At 44.8% G+C, this 18,316-nt stretch overlaps 1 protein-coding gene across 1 annotated transcript; it reads right to left on the reverse strand.

The window, feature by feature from the left end:
- Positions 1 to 6,936: 6,936 nt before the first annotated feature.
- On the reverse strand, positions 6,937 to 18,316 carry TAL2 (TAL bHLH transcription factor 2). The gene is made up of 2 exons (XM_048292878.1): positions 18,167 to 18,316; positions 6,937 to 9,765 (listed from the first exon to the last, which is right to left on the reverse strand). Exon 2 carries the CDS (start codon positions 9,753 to 9,755, stop codon positions 9,393 to 9,395), a length of 363 nt encoding a protein of 120 aa, XP_048148835.1. The 5' UTR covers positions 9,756 to 9,765; positions 18,167 to 18,316; the 3' UTR covers positions 6,937 to 9,392.

Consider the following 18,316-nt stretch of genomic DNA (forward strand, 5'->3'; position numbering starts at 1 on the left):
GTCCTGGACAAACAACTCTAGGTGAGATGGCTTGAACAGGAGGCTTAGACCAGATTATCTCAGGAGGTCCCTACAAATGGAAACAGTTTTGGGATTGCTTTAATCTTGAAAATATTTTTTTCCATACCCTTTATATGTTTTTTCTCACAGTTGTTTCCTGATCAATTCTGCCTACAGCAAAGAGGATGGAAAACCAAGCTGGGACTCTGTCAGCTCCCGCAGAGGGATGAGTCCAAGCTGAGAGTTGTGAGCTTGTGTCTGCAAAGTCAATGCCCATTATTCAATAAATTTCGAGGACATCGTCAATCTAATTGGACAGATGAGGGTGTGTGTGCTCAGAAGCTGTCTAGTGCCATAGCTACCATCTGACAAACAATTTGTGGACCATACTTCAACTACTAGATTCTGGGAAGGATTAGTTAAGGAGAAAAAAAAAAAAGCAACATTCAACAGGAAACAGACTTCTCATTGTGCCCCTTCATTGTATATTCTCCGTGTTCCCTTTTCTGCTCAGTGGCGCAGGCCAGTTTGGGACACTCTAAATTGTCAAGAGCAGCAAGGGGTTACCCGGAGAGTGCTTTGTTTGGCAATACAGACAGCTTTTTTTGTTAACTGACTTGAACCCATTGTCTGTGCATCCCCCTCCCAAACCTCTCTCCTGCCCTCACCACCCTTATCCCCAGCCCAGTTCACCCCCACAGATCCCCTTACTCTGGGTTCATGAAGTACAAATTAGCATAATCAGATTATCTGCATGGGGTTGTTCAGCACGGAGCTGAAAAGGAAGAAAAGAAAAAGTGGCTGACAAAGAGAAGCCCTGAGGAGGGCAGAGCGGGTGGCATTGCTGTTGTGCTGTGGTGCTGAAAACTTGCACCTGCATAGCAAGCAGATCCTCTTCTCACTAAGGACTCTTAGATGGTATTAAAGCATAGGAATTAATTGGGGGGAGGGTAAGGAGACTGAAAGGATGGCAAGGGAGCTGGGATGGACGGGAGGGGAAGGGGAAGGGGAAGGGGAAGGGGAAGGGGAAGGGGAAGGGGAAGGGGAAGGGGAAGGGGAAGGGGAAGGGGAAGGGGAAGGGGAAGGGGAAGGGGAAGGGGAAGGGGAAGGGGAAGGGGAAGGGGAAGGGGAAGGGGAAGGGGAAGGGGAAGGGGAAGGGGAAGGGGAAGGGGAAAGGGAAAGGAAAGGAAAGGAAAGGAAAGGAAAGGAAAGGAAAGGAAAGGAAAGGAAAGGAAAGGAAAGGAAAGGAAAGGAAAGGAAAGGAAAGGAAAGGAAAGGAAAGGAAAGGAAAGGAAAGGAAAGGAAAGGAAAGGAAAGGAAAGGAAAGGAAAGGAAAGGAAAGGAAAGGAAAGGAAAGGAAAGGAAAGGAAAGGAAAGGAAAGGAAAGGAAAGGAAAGGAGAGGAGTTCTATTAATGTAACTATCTGGACTGGGAATGTCCATCTCTATTCGTCATGGAGAAGAGATCATCTTGGTAATCTGGGCTATCAAGATAAGACTTTTAGAGTCTCTGCAGGAGACTGATAAGAAACGTGGTAGGGAAAAAAGCGCCAGTTGTCTCGGGGCAGGGTATGTTTCTGCGGTAGGGTGGGGGGGGTGGTTTTCCTGGGCATTTTCTGTGGTGGTCTTGCCTTGCTAAGAGTAGTAAACGATCTGCTTGATTGCCTTAGTGCCTGTCGTAATTCTCTTCTTTCTGCCCATGCTGGGAGATGAACGCTCCCAGAGGACTCAAGACTCAAATCTGTAGCCACAGGTTTTAAAAGCAGCTAGGGGCTCTACATGCTTGTGTATTCAGGAACATGAGATTAAATGACTTGAAGGTGCCTGTTTTTAAAAATATCTTTGAGCTGCTTCTACACTGCCAGCTCTTCCAGCTGACTTGTCTGACCAGTCACCCTCGTCTTTCTGACGTATCTTAAAAGCATGCATGGGCAGAGATTACAAGAAAAACACCCCAAAAAGCAGTCATGGCAACCCTAAAATGTTTTAAGTTGAGCCCTCAAGATCAAGAGTCTTACTGACAGCCCCAGCACTAGACTTTTTCAGTACTTCAGAGAGTCAGGATAAAAGGAAACATAAATGTCAGGGTAAGTCAAGCTTTGAGGAAGTATTTATGACAAACTCCTGCCTAACTTGAACCTGCAGTTTTCAAGAGGAAGTATTGTCTTTGGTTTGATTTATCTTAACAGCACCACACAGAGAGCTGCTGGAAATATTTAACTGATGAAGTTGTGATAAATAGCAGAGAAAATTTTTTCTTTTTACTATTATTTTAGGAGTATTTTCACTTACTTGAATTTAAAAATTTGACTTTAGCAACTTACAGCTCTACTGTTGAGGGAAATAGAAAACATATTTGATAATCAGAGACATAATATATGTCTGTGTTGGTTCAGGAGCCTGTACTTTTGGGAAATATTTGAAATTAATAGGAGCCGCTATTTCAGAATTACCTAACTGGCCACTTGACTTACTTGTTAGATGTAAGAGAAACAAGGTGGTGTTACTCTGTTTTCTGCAGCTGACATATAGAGGAGTCATAGAGAGGATATCTGTGCCCCTACAACAAGTGTAGTGTCCATCCAGTTTATGTCTGGCATGGTTAATTCATCCTCCATGCTTTCTCTGGCAATCTGTCTTGTTTCACTTTTCTCACTTATATTATTCTTTAGTCTGAAAGAAGAATCATTTTGATTATAAAGGCAAAATTTGTGGGGTTTTTTTGTATGTGACCTTAAATGAACTTCAAGATGGATTTCAAGGAGATGATAAGGGTAACACAGATCAATGGATAATAGATAGACAGAAAGATAGAAAAACAGATATGTCTGCTTTCTTTGTGTTTGCTGTACCTGCTCAGCTATTCCGTTCAAAATTGTCAGGTAGAATTATGCTGCTGAAGTTACCTGCCATGACTTTCTTCCCTCACTTCTAAACCTGAGAGCTGGGGAGCACCTGTTTGCATTCCACATGTCTGTGCAGAAAAGTGGCCTTTGAGATTGGGCTGTCCTGTGCCAAGCACGGTGGCTGGGCATGTTCTCCAGACAGCAGCTGGCTGCTCTTCTGTGCTGGAAAATTTGGGAAAAATGTTTGCAGCATAGCTCAGAAGGAAGAGCCAGAGCAGGCAGCTCCCTTCAGTATTGAGTTATTTCAGTTCCTTTTCGAGTGGTGGGAATGTTTCCCACCCAAGCAGGCTGTGCCAGCACCAAGTGCTCTTGGCAAGTCCAATCTGCCAAGCTCACTCTCTCTGTAGGGAACTCTCAACTGGCAGCTGACTTTTTGCCATTCAGTCCCACAGAGATCACTGCAAAGCCTCTCAGCCGGACCAGATTCTTCCTTCTGAAATACCTGTTAACCTATAGGCAGTAAAACATTTCAGGTCACGGTCAGCTGGTCTGAGATCCTGTGGTTAACTAGGTCTGATAGCCTCCACTCAAGGTGCTTTTAGGCATTGCACCTGAGAGTTCGGGTCTTTCCCATAAGTGTAAAGCTTTTTAAAGCTGGAATTTAGTGGCATGAGGTCTTGAGCTGAGGGAATCCATAGGTTGCGTTCTGGTTGGTTGTATATCAATGTATCAGAGCACGGCAATTCTGCTGGTGGTCTGAAGACAGAGTTAATATTGTCTGCTCTTGGCCTTTCTCGCCCCCAGAACTGAGCACTGCTGTCTGCCAGGGTTTGCCAAATACAGTCACCAAGAGAAAATAATGCTAATCAATGTCTACAGACAGGGTTGGAAGCAGAATGCCTCCCTGGAGACTTGCTGACTGCAGGCTGTCATCCTTTAGCTTTTCATTAAGGTTTTAGGCTACCCAAGAGTCTGTCTTTCAACGTGTAGAGAGGGGAATTTCAGAGGAAGTGAGGGACCTTCCTCAGCTCTGAGATACTGTGCCCCAAGGCGTCTGCAGAAAGGTGGATGCATGGGAAACCTCTGCTGCCCTGTGCTTGTGAATACCTCTCTGCATTACTTGCCAGCATGAAAGTCGGAGACTTCATCTGAATCCCAATGCAGTCCATGCTGAGATCCACAGGACCCTCACTGACTTCTTCCTGTCCTTCATCCTTAAGCTCTTCTGTGCTGTTTTGTGACATTGACACTCAGCAGGACAGATGTACCTGGGAAAGGTTGGCTGCTCCTTGCCTCTCTTTCTGGCTCTCAGTGCTGAGGGGTCTCTTCTCCGAAGGAAGTTTATCACGGGGTCCTCTTTTGTGCTCTGCTGGGTTTGCAATCCAAGGCAGTGAAACAAACTGTAGAGGGATGGGATGTGCATTTGTGCTCACATATGGAAAGGGAGTGGAGTGAGAATACAATGGGATGAGGCTCTATTCTTTACAGAGAAGAGTTGGACCAACTCAGAGTGCAAAGAAAATCCTGCCCTTGGCTTACAGAGAGAACAAAAGTGACTAAATTCAACCAAATATAGGTATCGATTGAGCACAGGGCAATCTCTACCTTCTGTAACCCAAGTCATTTTTTGAGCTGCTTCTTCCACCCACCTTCTCCCTTCTGATTCTCTCAGCACCTGCTGTATTAAAAATACAATTACACCCTTGAAAAGTGACGGATTTAGACTGTCACTGTGTTGATGACCTTTAGATTTAAGACTGGCTCCCAAGTGACCCCTGCCCCACAGGTCAGTAGTTAAGTCACCCATTCTCTCCACCCCCTTTCATCACCCAGCCTTCAAAGAACAAAAGTCAGATCTGCCTTGCTCACACTACTTTAGCCGTGGTCACTGCATATCATTCCCTAGCAGCAAAGAAATTTGTGGGAACTGGTTAGATACTGGAAGATGAGTTGCTAAATGGTTCATGAATCATAACGCCTGTGAAGCACATTGGTGCTGCACCTTTACTTCTTGTTCAGAGAAAGATGCTGGGATGGATCTTAGCATCCTAAAACAACTCTGCTTTGCCATTTAATGTGGCTGTCCCAGGAATCCTGTGAGTCTCCCTGTGTGATGCTCACTGTACTCTCCTCCCCACTGATTTAGACAAGGTACAGCAAACAAGGCTACTGAGTAAAAGCCTCACCACAAAGTCTTCCTCAGCGTGGGCAATACTCCAGAAACCACGAGGCACCACACAGATGTGGGAGCTCACTGTGCAATGTCCAGTGCCAGGCACAGTGTGCTGACATCCACCAGGATTTGAATCCACAGAATCTCAAACCAAAACCCAGACTGCAGACCTGCCCTTCCTCTAACCACAGGCTGGCCATCACTGGGATTCGTGCACAAGACTACAGCATCCTTGCAAGATACATTTGCAACTTACTCCTTTCCTTACCCAGCCCAAATATCCAACTTCAATTACATTCCATAGCCACAAGGGGATATTGAGAAAGTGGACATGACTGACAGCAGCCTGCACGCTTGTTCCTGGTTATTAGGAACAGTGTACAGTGACACTGCACCTCTCCTGGCATCGGTTCCCGTAGGCTCTGTAACAGCTGAACAGTGGCAGAACATATTTCCTGCCTCTGGAGAAAGTAATCCTCATTTGATCTGAAATGTGGACCTGTATTCTTCCACTGATCCTTTTAGAAATTCCAAGTAAAGGAGTGTCTCACTGAGATTCCTGCATCACAATTTCACAGGAGTACGCCTCACACCCTCTGTGCAGGTTAGGAGTACCGTGCAGGTTGGAGCAAGCCATGACTCTTAACTTTCCAGCACTCCCTTTTGTACCAGGAGATACTAAAAATGCTCCTAGAAAATGCCACCTTACCTGGTGTTCCTTGCAATATTGACAGCCATAGCTTCACAGAAAAAAAAATAAAATTACAAAAGTGAAAAAAAATGCTATTCACACAACTCTGTTCAACACTGCTAGTTACATCTAGGGGACAATAGGATCCTTAGGACTAGGGATATTTTTGTCACTTGTACTAAGGTTTTCCCACTGCAGCAACATATCTGAGACATTTTCAGCCAACTCCAATTAACTTGGTCCGTCTCCATGGCACAGATCCCGTTATCTCACAGGACTATGTTGACATAGCTGTACCGTGCCCACTTCCAGAGGAGGGATTGCCACATGATCCTCAGCACACAAACTAATTTGGCATCACCTGCTGTAAGCAGAGGGCTCTCTCTAAGGTGACATTGCCTTGCTTAGTGTAAATACATACTGGACATCACATATAAATACATTTTGAACCTCACATTTGTTGATTTCATGACTTTTATATATGATTCCCTGAGATGATGCTTTTCTGACACACATTTTGTGCAGAAATTCCTCTCTTGGTGTATCATAGAGCACTGTCAGGGATGTGAGACATCCAGCCAAGCATGAAACTGGAACTGGCCCTGTGTCCCAGTGATTTGCCATCTCTTCCTCACGATTTCTGCATCTGTCATCCTATTGCTCCCTCTCCCTTTCCCAGCCTCAGATTCAGTTGGGGATTAGGTGTTCTCATCAGATGTTTGCCAGAAAACATCTTTACATCCTAAGCTCCCCTCAACTTTGAATTAATTTTTATATCTGAACCTGGACTCCTGTTTGAATCTTTATGTTGTGCCTATCTGAACACCTCCAGATAACAATGGACTCTGAATTAATTCTTTAGAGTGCCTTATGCTTTTTAAAATGAGATTGATTAAAATCTTTTGAATTGCGAATGTTTGGAAGAGATAAATAATAATGTTGCACAATGAAATTTTAGTTCTCTATCTTTTTCAAGGGCTGGTCAAAATCTTCCTAGCATGTAGATGCAAATAGATATATGACCCAAAATTGCAAGAAATTGTAATAAACAAAGAACTGCTGTCATTTTTCATCATTTGATAATGTTGTTTCTACCATCAAGAGTCTTGCATAAGAGATAGTAGAAGAATCCTCTGCTGGAAATTACATCCCAATGTTTTTGGGATTCTCTACCAAGTGGTATGCAAATGTAAAATGCAATTTTAGAGAAGTTTAGAAAGACAAAGATTAGTTTCTTAAATAATTTATTTGGAATATATTAGGTGTTAAATAACATCATATAGCACAGTGTTATCAGTTGCACCGTATTTGTTCATGATCACATAGATAAGAAATCCCCAAAACACAAAGAAGAAACTTGACCAAAAAAAAGAAATCTTTGGTAGAGAGATCTAGTGAAATACTTGCTGAATGTGACAGTAGGGAGCCCCTGTACTGAAAGGAGATCAAAGAAAGCGGTGATATGAACCAAAGCAGTAACAAGAAGGGAAGTTTTTTAGCATAGAAAATACAACAAGCATGTTATGTTACAAAATTGCCAGGTTTTCTTTCCCCTTCCCAGTACGACAGCTGCTCACAAGATGTTTTTCCTTGCCTTGGTGATGTGTGTTTCCTAGGATAGCAAGGACTGATAGACCCAATAGCACCACCACGCCTCAGCAGTAAGTGCTCTGATTTACTTAGGCTAATCTGTCCTGCTGCAACTCCAGCAAGCCAGCGGAAAGCTGGGAGGAGGACGTGGCTCATTACATTTGAGGTGCTGTGCAGAAGAGGCTGTGGCTCCATTTAGTCACATTAAGGTGGGCCGAGGTCGGGAGAAGCGAACCATGGGAAGGGCTCTCAGTGCCTTTCCACTCAGCTGCTCCCCCGGGCAGTCCTGACAGCTGACAAACCCAGGGATTAGCAAACTGACTATTAGCAGTGTTCAGAAACTAAATCAAATCAACATGAACCCTTTCCGCTTCTTTTCTTTCCTTCTTTTGGCCAGAATCTATCCACTGGCATGCCTGTACCTTACAGCACCAGTGCTGGATGGGGTGAGCTGTGTTCTTGTCAGACCTTGGCATTTGTCAGTGCTGAGGACAGCTTGACATTCCCATAGCAGGAGCCAGCCCTGGCTTCTTTGGTGCAGCTCAGCTTCAGGTGCCAAATCCCCTCATGCAGAAGGACCGTACATGTTGCATGCACAAACCCTAGTTCTGCTTTCTGAAAGCACCTCTTTGTCTCATGAACAAACAGAAACAGCCCAGGGACATGCCTTGCCCTAAGGGAGCTACATTTCTTCACCAGTTGTAAACAACTGTCTTTTCTAAGCCTTGACATGTACCTTGGTCCACATGGAAATCAAGAGGGACTTGTGTCAGTGGGAGCAGGATCTCACCAGAAAGCCATTCTACTTAAAGCTGGTGACATTTTCTCTGCTCCTCTAGGCTGCTCGTAACTCACAGGAGCAGACCAGGCCTTGGCAGGCACAGGTTGTAACTCAGGCAGGAAATTAAAATTGATTTCTTTGTGGGCAACAATAACCCACAGTGGCCACTTTCATGAAGCCTCTTTTCATCCCGCTTGTCAGCTAAACACCTACAGCATGGTGGTTGGTGTTTTTCCTACAGGGAAATAACTCACAAATGGAAGATATTTACACCAGTTTCTTTGTGGTTGCTCTGTTGGGCCATTTGGGAATAGTATCCAGGTGGGAGAGCCTCAGCTAGAGCAGGTGAAATCAGGGAGTTTAAGGGCAGTCAGCAAGGTATGGCAGGCATAACCATGGACATAGGCTTGTCCACAAAGGTTTTCACAGCGTATCACTGAGGCCTTTGTCCTGGGACCTCCCTCCCAAAGCAGCACCTCCCTCCCAAAGCATTGCTACAGCTCCTACAGAAGAACAAAGGCATTGAGCCACCAACCTCTTTGATGGGCTTTTAAGGTAGCTGGGGCATAGCTGACCATCTTCCTTCGCATTCACACTGTCACTGCTATGGAGGAGATTTACTTTGCCTATTGAACCCACTGAAACTCATCTATGACAATGTATTTTGTCACTTTAAATTGGCACTTTTTGCTTTAACCTAACATTTAATTTTATTTAATGTGCTTTCCTCTGACACAAGGGATCTGTCCAGTCTGATGAAGAAAGATGCAGCCAGGTTCAAGGGCTAGGACTTTTTAAACAAAAGACTCAAGCTAGAAATAAGATTCATAAGTTCAAGAGTGAGTGCAATTAGCCCGTAGAACAACTGGTAGAGGACTCTGTCAAATATCACATCTCTCAAAATCTTTTACTTCTGAGGCCAGATGTCTGTTGTGGACAAATTTTGTGGTGCTGTCATAATTCTTCATCTCAATAATGTTTCCTTGAAATAGCATGGGAGAATAATCTCTTTCCCTGTCAGAAACACTGAATGAATTTCTATGCCCTGATTTATGGAGGAGATCCAGGCAGAAGACTCTTTTGGCTTGGACTCTGCCATGACAGCAGTATGTCCTTCCAAGCTCCCAGAGATCACAAGTTCTCCGTCTGGACTTCCAGGTTTTTTGCACGACCAAGGACTTCCTATCCTATTAAATAAAAATGCAAATAAAATAGCGATAAATATAAATAAATAATCACAATACACAGAGGAGCAACCCACAGATTCTGCCAGGAGAGAGGGACTATCACACTAACACCAAGACTGCACATCTCACTGTCTGCTAGGGGATGATGACTCTGACCAACACTCTGCTATATTGCTGCTCATGCTGGGACAGGAGACACCACAGTTTTCAATCAGTGTCAGCTCTTCCATGCTCTGCAAGTGTGGGGCTTGCTGGAAGAACCCCAGGATGCTGCCCCGAGGTGCCACTGCTGTCTGCTGGAGGCCTGGCTCTCCCAGGACCTTGACAAGGAAGTTGATGTATCTCATGGCCAACCGGAGTGTCTCGTTCTTGCTCAGTTTTTTGTCTGGTGGGTGAGTGGGAATGAGTTTCCTCAGCTTGGCAAAGGCGCTGTTGACATTTTGCTGCCTCCACCTCTCCCTGGTGTTGGTGAAGATCTTTCTTGTCATTCTTAAGGTGCTGCAAAGCAAAGGAGATGGTGAGTGAATGCTGGATACCCCTGGCTTTCACACAGGCTGCTTTTTTTAGGGGCACTGTACCCTCCAGGCAAGTGGTAAGCACAGAGTGGTGGTGTTAGGCTTCTAATTTTTGCTCTTTGTGGCTGGCACTCTTGTCCTGCATGTCCTTCACAGAGTCACTCTAAAGTCATCATAAGTATTGGAGAGGCAACCTGATGCCAGAGTTCAGTAAGAACTTCACAAAGGAAATAAAGGAGTTTAATTTCCATATACAAGCATTTGGTGCTGCTACAAGCCCAGCTTCTCCAGGTTCCTCAGAGTTCCCCTGCAACAGAATTCCCAACAGACAATGCATCTGTCATCCCACCAGGCTGTGTGAGAGCCACACAGGCACTTTTTATGGGGGAAGGCAGGCAGAGCCAGCGCAGAACATATCCACACCTCATTTCACACCTTCCTGGAATCTGCTCCTAGCTGGCCCTAGCTTGGTGATTCCTGGCTGAAACGAAGCCAAGTGGACCTTCACCATGGGCCTTCAATGAGCAGCCAGGTAACACCATAGACATGTGTGGCTGTGGTTATTTCAGGAGGTTATTTCCCTTCTCCAAGGAAGCACCAGTCTGGTTCCGTGCCCAGCCCACACTGGCTGCTCACTGCTGGTGTCAGAGACTTTTCAGTCTGGCTTCTGCTTTAGCCTCTGAGAAATGCCAAGACTAAGCCACAAATGTCATAAGTGCATGAGGGAAAGTGTGATTCCTACAAAACATGCTGGCATTCCAGACAAAACCTCTCCCCAGTTGTTCCCTGTCTACCTTCACAGAGCCAAGCAAAGGGAGCCCTGTGCCCAGAGCAGACCTGGCAAAGAACAGTACTGAGGCAAGGGGTGCACAGTGATTTTAAATGCCATTTACCAGAAAGACTGCCAAAAGTTCTTTGTGTTGCCCCAGCCCCTCTCCCGCCACCATGGGAAAGTGTCTTCCCTTCTCTCCCACAGCCCTGGAGGAGACACTGATTGCTCCATTTCTGAAGCAGCTCTCTATGCCAATGGCACACAGACAGCTGGAGCAGGGAACAGCTATCCACAGCCAAGAGACTAAAGGACAAATGTTTCCACTTACCCTCTAATGCATGTGAAAAGCTCAGCTTTTTATACTCATTGGCAAACCCTTCTTTACAGTAGTCCTGTAAAGGGGAGTGGGGAGCAGAGGGAACAGCATCCTTCATCCACAGGAAGAGGAAACTTTGGGATGACAGCCCAACTGTGATCCTGCTTCCATCTGAAGCAGCCTCACACCATGCAAGACATCCGGGGTTCACCAAAATACACGGTAAAAGTCCATGGGAATAAAGAAACACAAATGTGACTCACAGTTTAATTGGGATGTCCTGTCAGGGAGCCAAGGCAGGGAAGTTTCTGCCCAACTCCTTCAAGTTCTAGTCCAGCATGGATTACCAGCTGCCAGGGGAACACAGCTGCAGCACTATAAATCCTGTCACAGCTGTGTTCAGAGACCTCTGGTCAGGGATGCAGCTGGTACAGGCACACCCCTGTACACTGTAAATGGCTCCTCACGCTGACAATACCTCACAGGCTCCTCTTGGCCCTGGCCTTTACACTGCTAACATATTTCTATTTTGGTGGAATACTGAAATTACTGTCATACCTTTAGGGGATGAGAAAATTGTCTCATCAAAATGGCCTTCCTTCATGAAAGGCTCTTTTAAAAAACAAACCCTCGTATTTCAGGTTGCTGAAAGTTTTTCGTGTCTTTTATAGACTTACATTAAGACTCATTGCTTGATTCAAATGGGGATTGTATCTCTCTTTTTATTCTTTTTTTAAAAAATTGTTCTCCTACTCTGTGTATCATTTTTGGTTTGTGCTGTGGGAACAAATCTGCTTGGTGCTTTGCACCTACCTCAAGCATGTTGCATGTACCTTTTTGGCAAGAACACTGCCACATCAGTGGTACAGATTTTAAACACAGCCTTCCAGTGCTCCTCTGTACTGCAGTGTGTTCAGTGCCCAAGGCAAAACTTTTGCCTTTACAGATTTATTCTTCCAAGCAGCTGCTCAGATCCATGTGAAATTCACAATGCCACCTGCTTCTTTCTGTCTTCTGTTTTGGTGTTTATGTTGTTTGATTTTTTTTCTTTTTTTTTTTCTTCTGAAGACATACTTATCTGTGTACAAAGATATTTATTTTTTGTAACATAGGGAAAGTTATTTGGGCTTCCTTTTTTCTTCTAATTGGTTGACTGGACTGTATTTTGCCAGGTCTTCGGAGCTCTGTGCTGTAATTCTGCCATGTGGGTCAATGTTTGCTGGATACCTGTTTACATCTCAGCTACAAATACCAAGAGAGAGTCTGTTTCTTGTCATCCTCCTGCTGCAGACAGTCCCCAGCACAATACTCCAGGAAAGCAGGTTAACACCCAGCCCTGGTGCTGTGAACATGCCCTCTTGTCCTGTTAGTGGTGTTATTGGTGGAAAAATAAACCCAGCCTACTCCTTCAGGCCGTGCTTTCTTTGTCTCTCTACTCATGCCTCTGGAAAGGACAATGCTACGTTTGTGGTCATAAGCCTTGTCAGCAAACAGATGCCTTTGTGAGAACAGCTCCTGCTTTACATTTCAAAAACGTGTGTTTGTATTTCTGACATTTATTCGAGATCTGCAAACAGCAGCTCCTTTCCTTTCCCAGTGCCTCCTCTTGCAGTGATAGCTCTATGGGGAGCTTTGTAAGCCACCTCCATACATCTCTCCACCTTAAATTCCTCTCCTTTTTGTCTTTACTGGTGTGGGTTTGCTGTTGTTGTGCTTGGAGTTTCAGTTAGAAACATAGAAGAAAAGTTATCCTGGTCCAATCCTGCAGTAACTGTAATTTTTCACCGTAGCTTTTTTCCTCTAGTCACCTACACATCCCTCGAGTTCTCTGCAACCACAGCACCTTCTAGTTAAAATGCAGCCAGTTTGCTGGCAAGGGATCTGATTTCCATTTCTTCTGTCTCGTTCCCTTCCTTCTTTTCCTTCCTTCTCTCCAACCTTTCTCACCAAACTTGTCTTTCAACATGTTATTTGCAACTTCAGGTCTTTGCTAATTTTGCACATCTGAGCAATGTATTTTTAAGCTTTCTCTGATGCACTGTATAAAATACATGTCATCTAGTGGTTGTGTGCAGTTTGTATCCCACTGGTCTGTTTTAAGTCTGTGCAGAAGTCACCTGATTGTACATATAATCTACAGATTTATTGCACTAACCTGCAGGTTTGGACTGTACTTTCTGCTCACCTTCCCTAACCACGTATTAACAACCCCACATTTAGATGACAATTAAAAACCCAGGAAGATAGCATCTTAGATTCAAGAGGATTAATTCTGCTCTCAGCAATGTAAATCTGGAAGTTTACACCATTTTCACTGGAGGAATTACTTTTAAGGACAAAATTTTGCACTGAGGAAAGGATTTAACTCAGCTCAAGGAGGCATGTCCAGAAGTAGGAGCTAAATGCAGTTTCATGAGCTAAGGTGCACAGCTGCAACATGTGAAGAGAATTGTGCAAAGAAACAACCCCAGTGAATCTGCTCCAACAACCAGAAAGAGAAAAAAACAAAGGAAAAACAAGCCACCACCGCCCACCAAACAGACAACTGAAGGTCCTTCCACCCCCTGCCTACCCACTTGAAAAATATAAAAATGTGTGGTGGGCGGAATACTGGCTATTTTTAGTGCAGCCACGAATGTTGCCAGACAAAAGACTGAACCGCAGAAGAGATGAGGATCTCTACCTAGCAGCAGTTCTCACAGCCTCTCCATGCAAAAGCCTTTCAGGCAATTCAGGCAGCGGCAGCAGCGGCAGCAGCAGAGCAGCTTAGGCACAAAGCTCATCTCTGCCAGACATTCCCCAGCAAATGGCCCCCGAGCCAGCGGTTAATGTCTGAGGGTTGGCAGGGGACTCGCCAGGAGCCCGGCACTCAGTCATAATTAGCAGGATGCTATTAACTAAAGATCTTGGACAAGGAAGTTCCTCCCTCAAGTTATACCTCTGACCTCGATGAAGTTAAATCCATGTTGAAACTGGCCACTGGAGACCTACTCCTGCAAATCTTAATCAGACAGCAGATGCCTGCTGCCACCTAGAATTGGAGTGCTTCTAGTAAACCTGTGGTGCTGCACCATCACTCCACAGGGGAAACCCGGTGCCTGCTAAAATTGGTTATTTAACACATTGCACTGGATTTTGTAAAGTCCCCCCAGCCCTTAAGTAAATGGCAACAGAAGAGCAGATGGTGCCTGTTTCCTCTACCAGGCAGGTGCTTGTGAGCACGATCTGCCGTGGGGAGCAAAGATTCCCCAGCTATCACTCTTTCTGCTGTGCTTTGTTCGCTTTGCATCCCTGTGATCTGGGCAAGAGGAGAAAGGGGAAACTCACAGTTTCCCTCTACATTTTCACACAAGCCTCAGAGCGTGGCACTCAGCTTCATGCAGAGGGCAAGACTGAGCATTGCTGTCACAAGACAAAGCACTACCTATGGCTAACGTGACTATTTTTTTTTTCCCCATTCCCTAGGAGGAACAAACTCACTCCTTGCAGCTTAGCCATGCACTGTTTGCTGTATGGCTGCTTGGATTTCAGGGTCTTTCTTTGGGTTGGGAGGGGAAGAAAGGACAGAGGGGACAGTTCACCCCAGCTTGATGGATTGCAAGAGGAGCAGCTCACCTCTAGGTACAGGCTCTCCCGTCCCAGCTTTCCTCAGCTCACTCTCCCCATTGCTGCCTCCCTGTATCTCAGTACCTTTTCCAAAGTGCCTCCCACCTGAAATCCCACAGGTGCGTTGCTGGACAAGGACACAGAGAGATCTCTGAATCTGAGAGTGGATGCTGGGCTGGCAACCAGGGAGTTGAGCTTCTGTCCATGTTTCCCTGCCATGCATCAGGCAAATTTCTTCTTTTTTTTTTTTTTCCCCCTGCACCTCCTTTTCCCTCCTGCTTTTAAACCGCTGCAAAGTTCGTGGAAAAAATTATTGAATGTGTGTGTGAGCATTTGTGTGTTAGAGCAGACACGAACACAGGATGGCCCAGTCTTTCAGTGCTGGTGTAATGAATGAGAAGAGCCTCTCCCTGCGTTCCCAGTGTGATTCCTAGCACTATCCATGAACTTCATTTTATTTCAAACAAGATGTGGGAAGAGGAACTACTTCAGGAGTAAACAAGGGCTCCTATCTCTGCCTCATGCCTCTGTTGGGAGTGTTATCCGACAATCATATTGTGGTACGCAGTACAGCAGAGCAGCAAAAGCACTATAAAAACCAGCCCACGCTGACATGGTGATTTACCTTTTTTAGAGCCTGTAAATCTAGGACAAAATGCACATAGTAGAATCTCTGCTTCTGGGAGCCCTCCTGTCTAAGGGCAGCATTTACAGAAACTCTCACAGCCACACTTGTGCTCTCACTGAACCTTTAGGAAAAGGAAATCACTGGAGTCTTCAAAAGCAGCTGTGTGAAGGTCTCAAGATTCAGTCAGCTTTCATGTTTGGGGTTACTATACTGCATGCGATCCCAGTTTCAAGAGAAAGGTCTTTCACCTGACCCAGAACTGCCCCTGGGCTTCTGAGCTTTGTAATCCAGTTGCCCTCCTGGAGGGTGCAGGTCTTTGGCAGAGAACAGCTCTCTGCTTTGTGAGAAATCAGCCTTGTCTGCAGACTCTGCACACTGTGGCATCATGGCCTCTAGGCCTGCCTTGGGAAAGGAAGATCTGCAAAGCAATGGGCTGCCACCCAGATGGGATTTGGGAGAGCACAAAGTATGTGGCCGAGAACTTGACAATAGCCTTAAAGACGTAGCTCAAGAAAAGGTTTACTCTGTGCATGGGAGTGGACTTTTTTTGGATTTGGGGGTTTCCTGTTGTTGTTGATTTTTTCATGTGGCTCCCTTCTGCTCAGTATGTTTTATAGTGCTTTGCAGAAAGATGAACTATACCAAAAAAATCTCTACACCAAAAAAATAAAGAACCCACTCATGGGCTGCAACAGCTTTTGCTAAATGGAGTTCCAGTGCATTAGCAGGGGCATGACAGCTTGCTAAGCTGAGAAAGGAACACTTTGCCAGGAGGTTTAGCCTTTATTTGCTAAAGTTGCATTTGTGTTATTTTCTGTTCCAGAGAATCTCAGAGTCTCTCTTGGAAAACTGCTTCTCTGGCCTGAATGGCAGCTCCTGTGGGTTTCCTTTAACAAGAGTCTCTGCAAATTAACAGCCCAAGTACTACATACAGACACTCTCCCCATGTTTTAAGGTAAACACAGAGAAGAAAAACAATTTGGTTCTGTTCCAGGAGTTCTTCAGGTCTCTTTTTTTTGTTCCCCCCTGTTCCACACTGATATTTCTCCCACCTCATTGCATCACTCATTCCTGCCTCCCTCTCTCTGCCACAACGAGGCAGGAGGGCAGCTGTGAATGGCAGAAACCATTTGCCCTGCCTATGTCCACGTCCTCCTTCCTGGAAGGAGAATGTAAGCGAGGAGTGGGACCAAGTGCTGCATATCTTACAGCTCAGCAGAGAGCAGTCTGCAGCAGCTCACACTGTTAGAGAAGTTGGGAACAGAGAGGAGAAAATCCAGGTCTGCAAAGGACATTTGCATCAGGGGAAAGGTAGATTATTTGTTATGCTTGGATGTGGCCCCCAAACAATATTTGCTTTTGCTTTCTGTCCAGGTCTGCTCTGAGGCTGGTAGCAAATCTGTGACTGCAGGCAAAGCAAGACTGAAGGTCTGAGAGCATCCGGTGCAGAGCCCTGTCTTCCTGCCAGACCTCAAACCAGGCTGCTGACCACCTTGGGTCACACCAGTGCCTGCTGTGCCTAAGACCAGAGGTCACCATGAGCAGAGAAACGTGGCCACCACGGCAAAACATAGCTTCCAAAAGTGGGATGCAAACTGCAAGATAAAGAGCACAACCCTGTTTTTCCCTGAATGTCTTGCCACCGATCTCTGTGGGGCTGCTCCTGAGAGAAACAGCAGCACAAAACTCATCCCTGCCTCAGCCACCTGTGTTTAGTCCACAAGTTTCCTGCCTGGCATACTGAGCACTTCATTTTCATCTACTCATATCACAACTACCATAAAGATTTATGTAAACAGACAGTAAAAACAAGCTGCATTTATTTTAGGTTTTTTAATCTGGTTGGTTATCTTTGTGGTTGTTTGTTCGTTTAGTTGGTTTTTTGTTTTTGTTTTTGGTTGGTTTGGGGGTTTTTTTGTGTCTGTGTAAAATAATATAGAAATGCATGATGGAAAAAGATTCTGAAAATGAAATATTGTCCTGTAAAGTTACAAGGAAATCAGGAAGGATAGAGACAACTACTTCAGGAAACATGCGTGTTTTGCTGTTTATTCACTTTCTCTGGCAAATAGTTTTATGCAGAAGGCTGGAAATAGAAACGGGTTTTAGATTGTCAGTTTCAAAAGCTTTGTCACAAATCTGAGAGTTACTAATATTTAGCAGTAGAAGTGAAATTAAAAAACAGTTGCTAAGCTTTTCCTCCTAAGTGCACTGTTGAACTGAGGAAAATTCAAATTCTTATGTATTTTACATATGCATCAGCTGTAGCACAGCTGACCTGTAAAGTACGGAGATACTTTTAAATATGTGGGGATTGGAATTTAAAACTGATTCCTTACACCTTTACCTGTTGACACTGTCAGTGAATTTTCACACAGTCTAGTGAATAAGCATACAGCATAAGACTAATTAGTACATGATTATTTGTACTTTTGCAAGGAATTTGTTTTAAATAACAAACAGCATTGGAGAATTCAGTTAAGTTTTAGTCCTTAACTCAGGGAGTCTATGATGCTCTGTCTAATCCTTTTGCACCAGTGCAATAGCTCTGATTTACAGCACTTTGCAGTGCTATAAATGAGTTTGCCTAGTGTTTAATTATGCAGCTATGATGTAATAAAATAGGAATAGTAGGAATAGTTAAGAACCGTAATTAAAATCACTTTAGTTTCCTCCACATGTCACCACCAACATTTCTCTCAATAGCACTAAAACAAATCAATATTTTCTTCTGGTAAGGTCCAACTCACTGAATCTCTGCAGATGCTAGGAATTTGGAAAGTTCAGGTACAAACTGTGTCTTCACTTGACGAAGTGCAGCCAGCTGTAAGTGGCTGTTTGTCAGATGAGGTGCCTTACTCTTAAATTTTTGATGACAAGAGCCAGAGGTGCCACAATAAGAAATGAAAATCCAGCAAACTGGTAAAAGGCTACTGCAGAAATCCCTTCTTTTAAGGATATTCCCTGCTCTGAGGGGAAACTTTGGCATTCCTAAGAAAGTGGCAAGATCAGCACGAAAGAGGGGAGGATAGCTGTAAAGAGAAGAGGCCGTTGTCACTTACTTTTCTGGTACTTGTGCCTCTGGAAACCTGGTGAACAGGCAGCAAGATCAGATGCTTCCTATGTTTCTTTCCCGACTGCTTTTCCAGTGCCTGGCCACAGAGCTTGCTCTTGCTGGAGTCAGCTTAGCGCCGGTCCCGGCTGCCTCATTT

Source organism: Corvus hawaiiensis, chromosome Z (genome assembly GCF_020740725.1).
Source record: "Corvus hawaiiensis isolate bCorHaw1 chromosome Z, bCorHaw1.pri.cur, whole genome shotgun sequence".
In the NCBI taxonomy this organism is placed as follows: Eukaryota; Metazoa; Chordata; class Aves; order Passeriformes; family Corvidae; genus Corvus; species Corvus hawaiiensis.

Excerpts from the sequence above, each read along its gene's own strand:
- TAL2 (XM_048292878.1), bottom strand. The coding sequence starts at position 9,755 with ATGACAAGAAAGATCTTCACCAACACCAGGGAGAGGTGGAGGCAGCAA.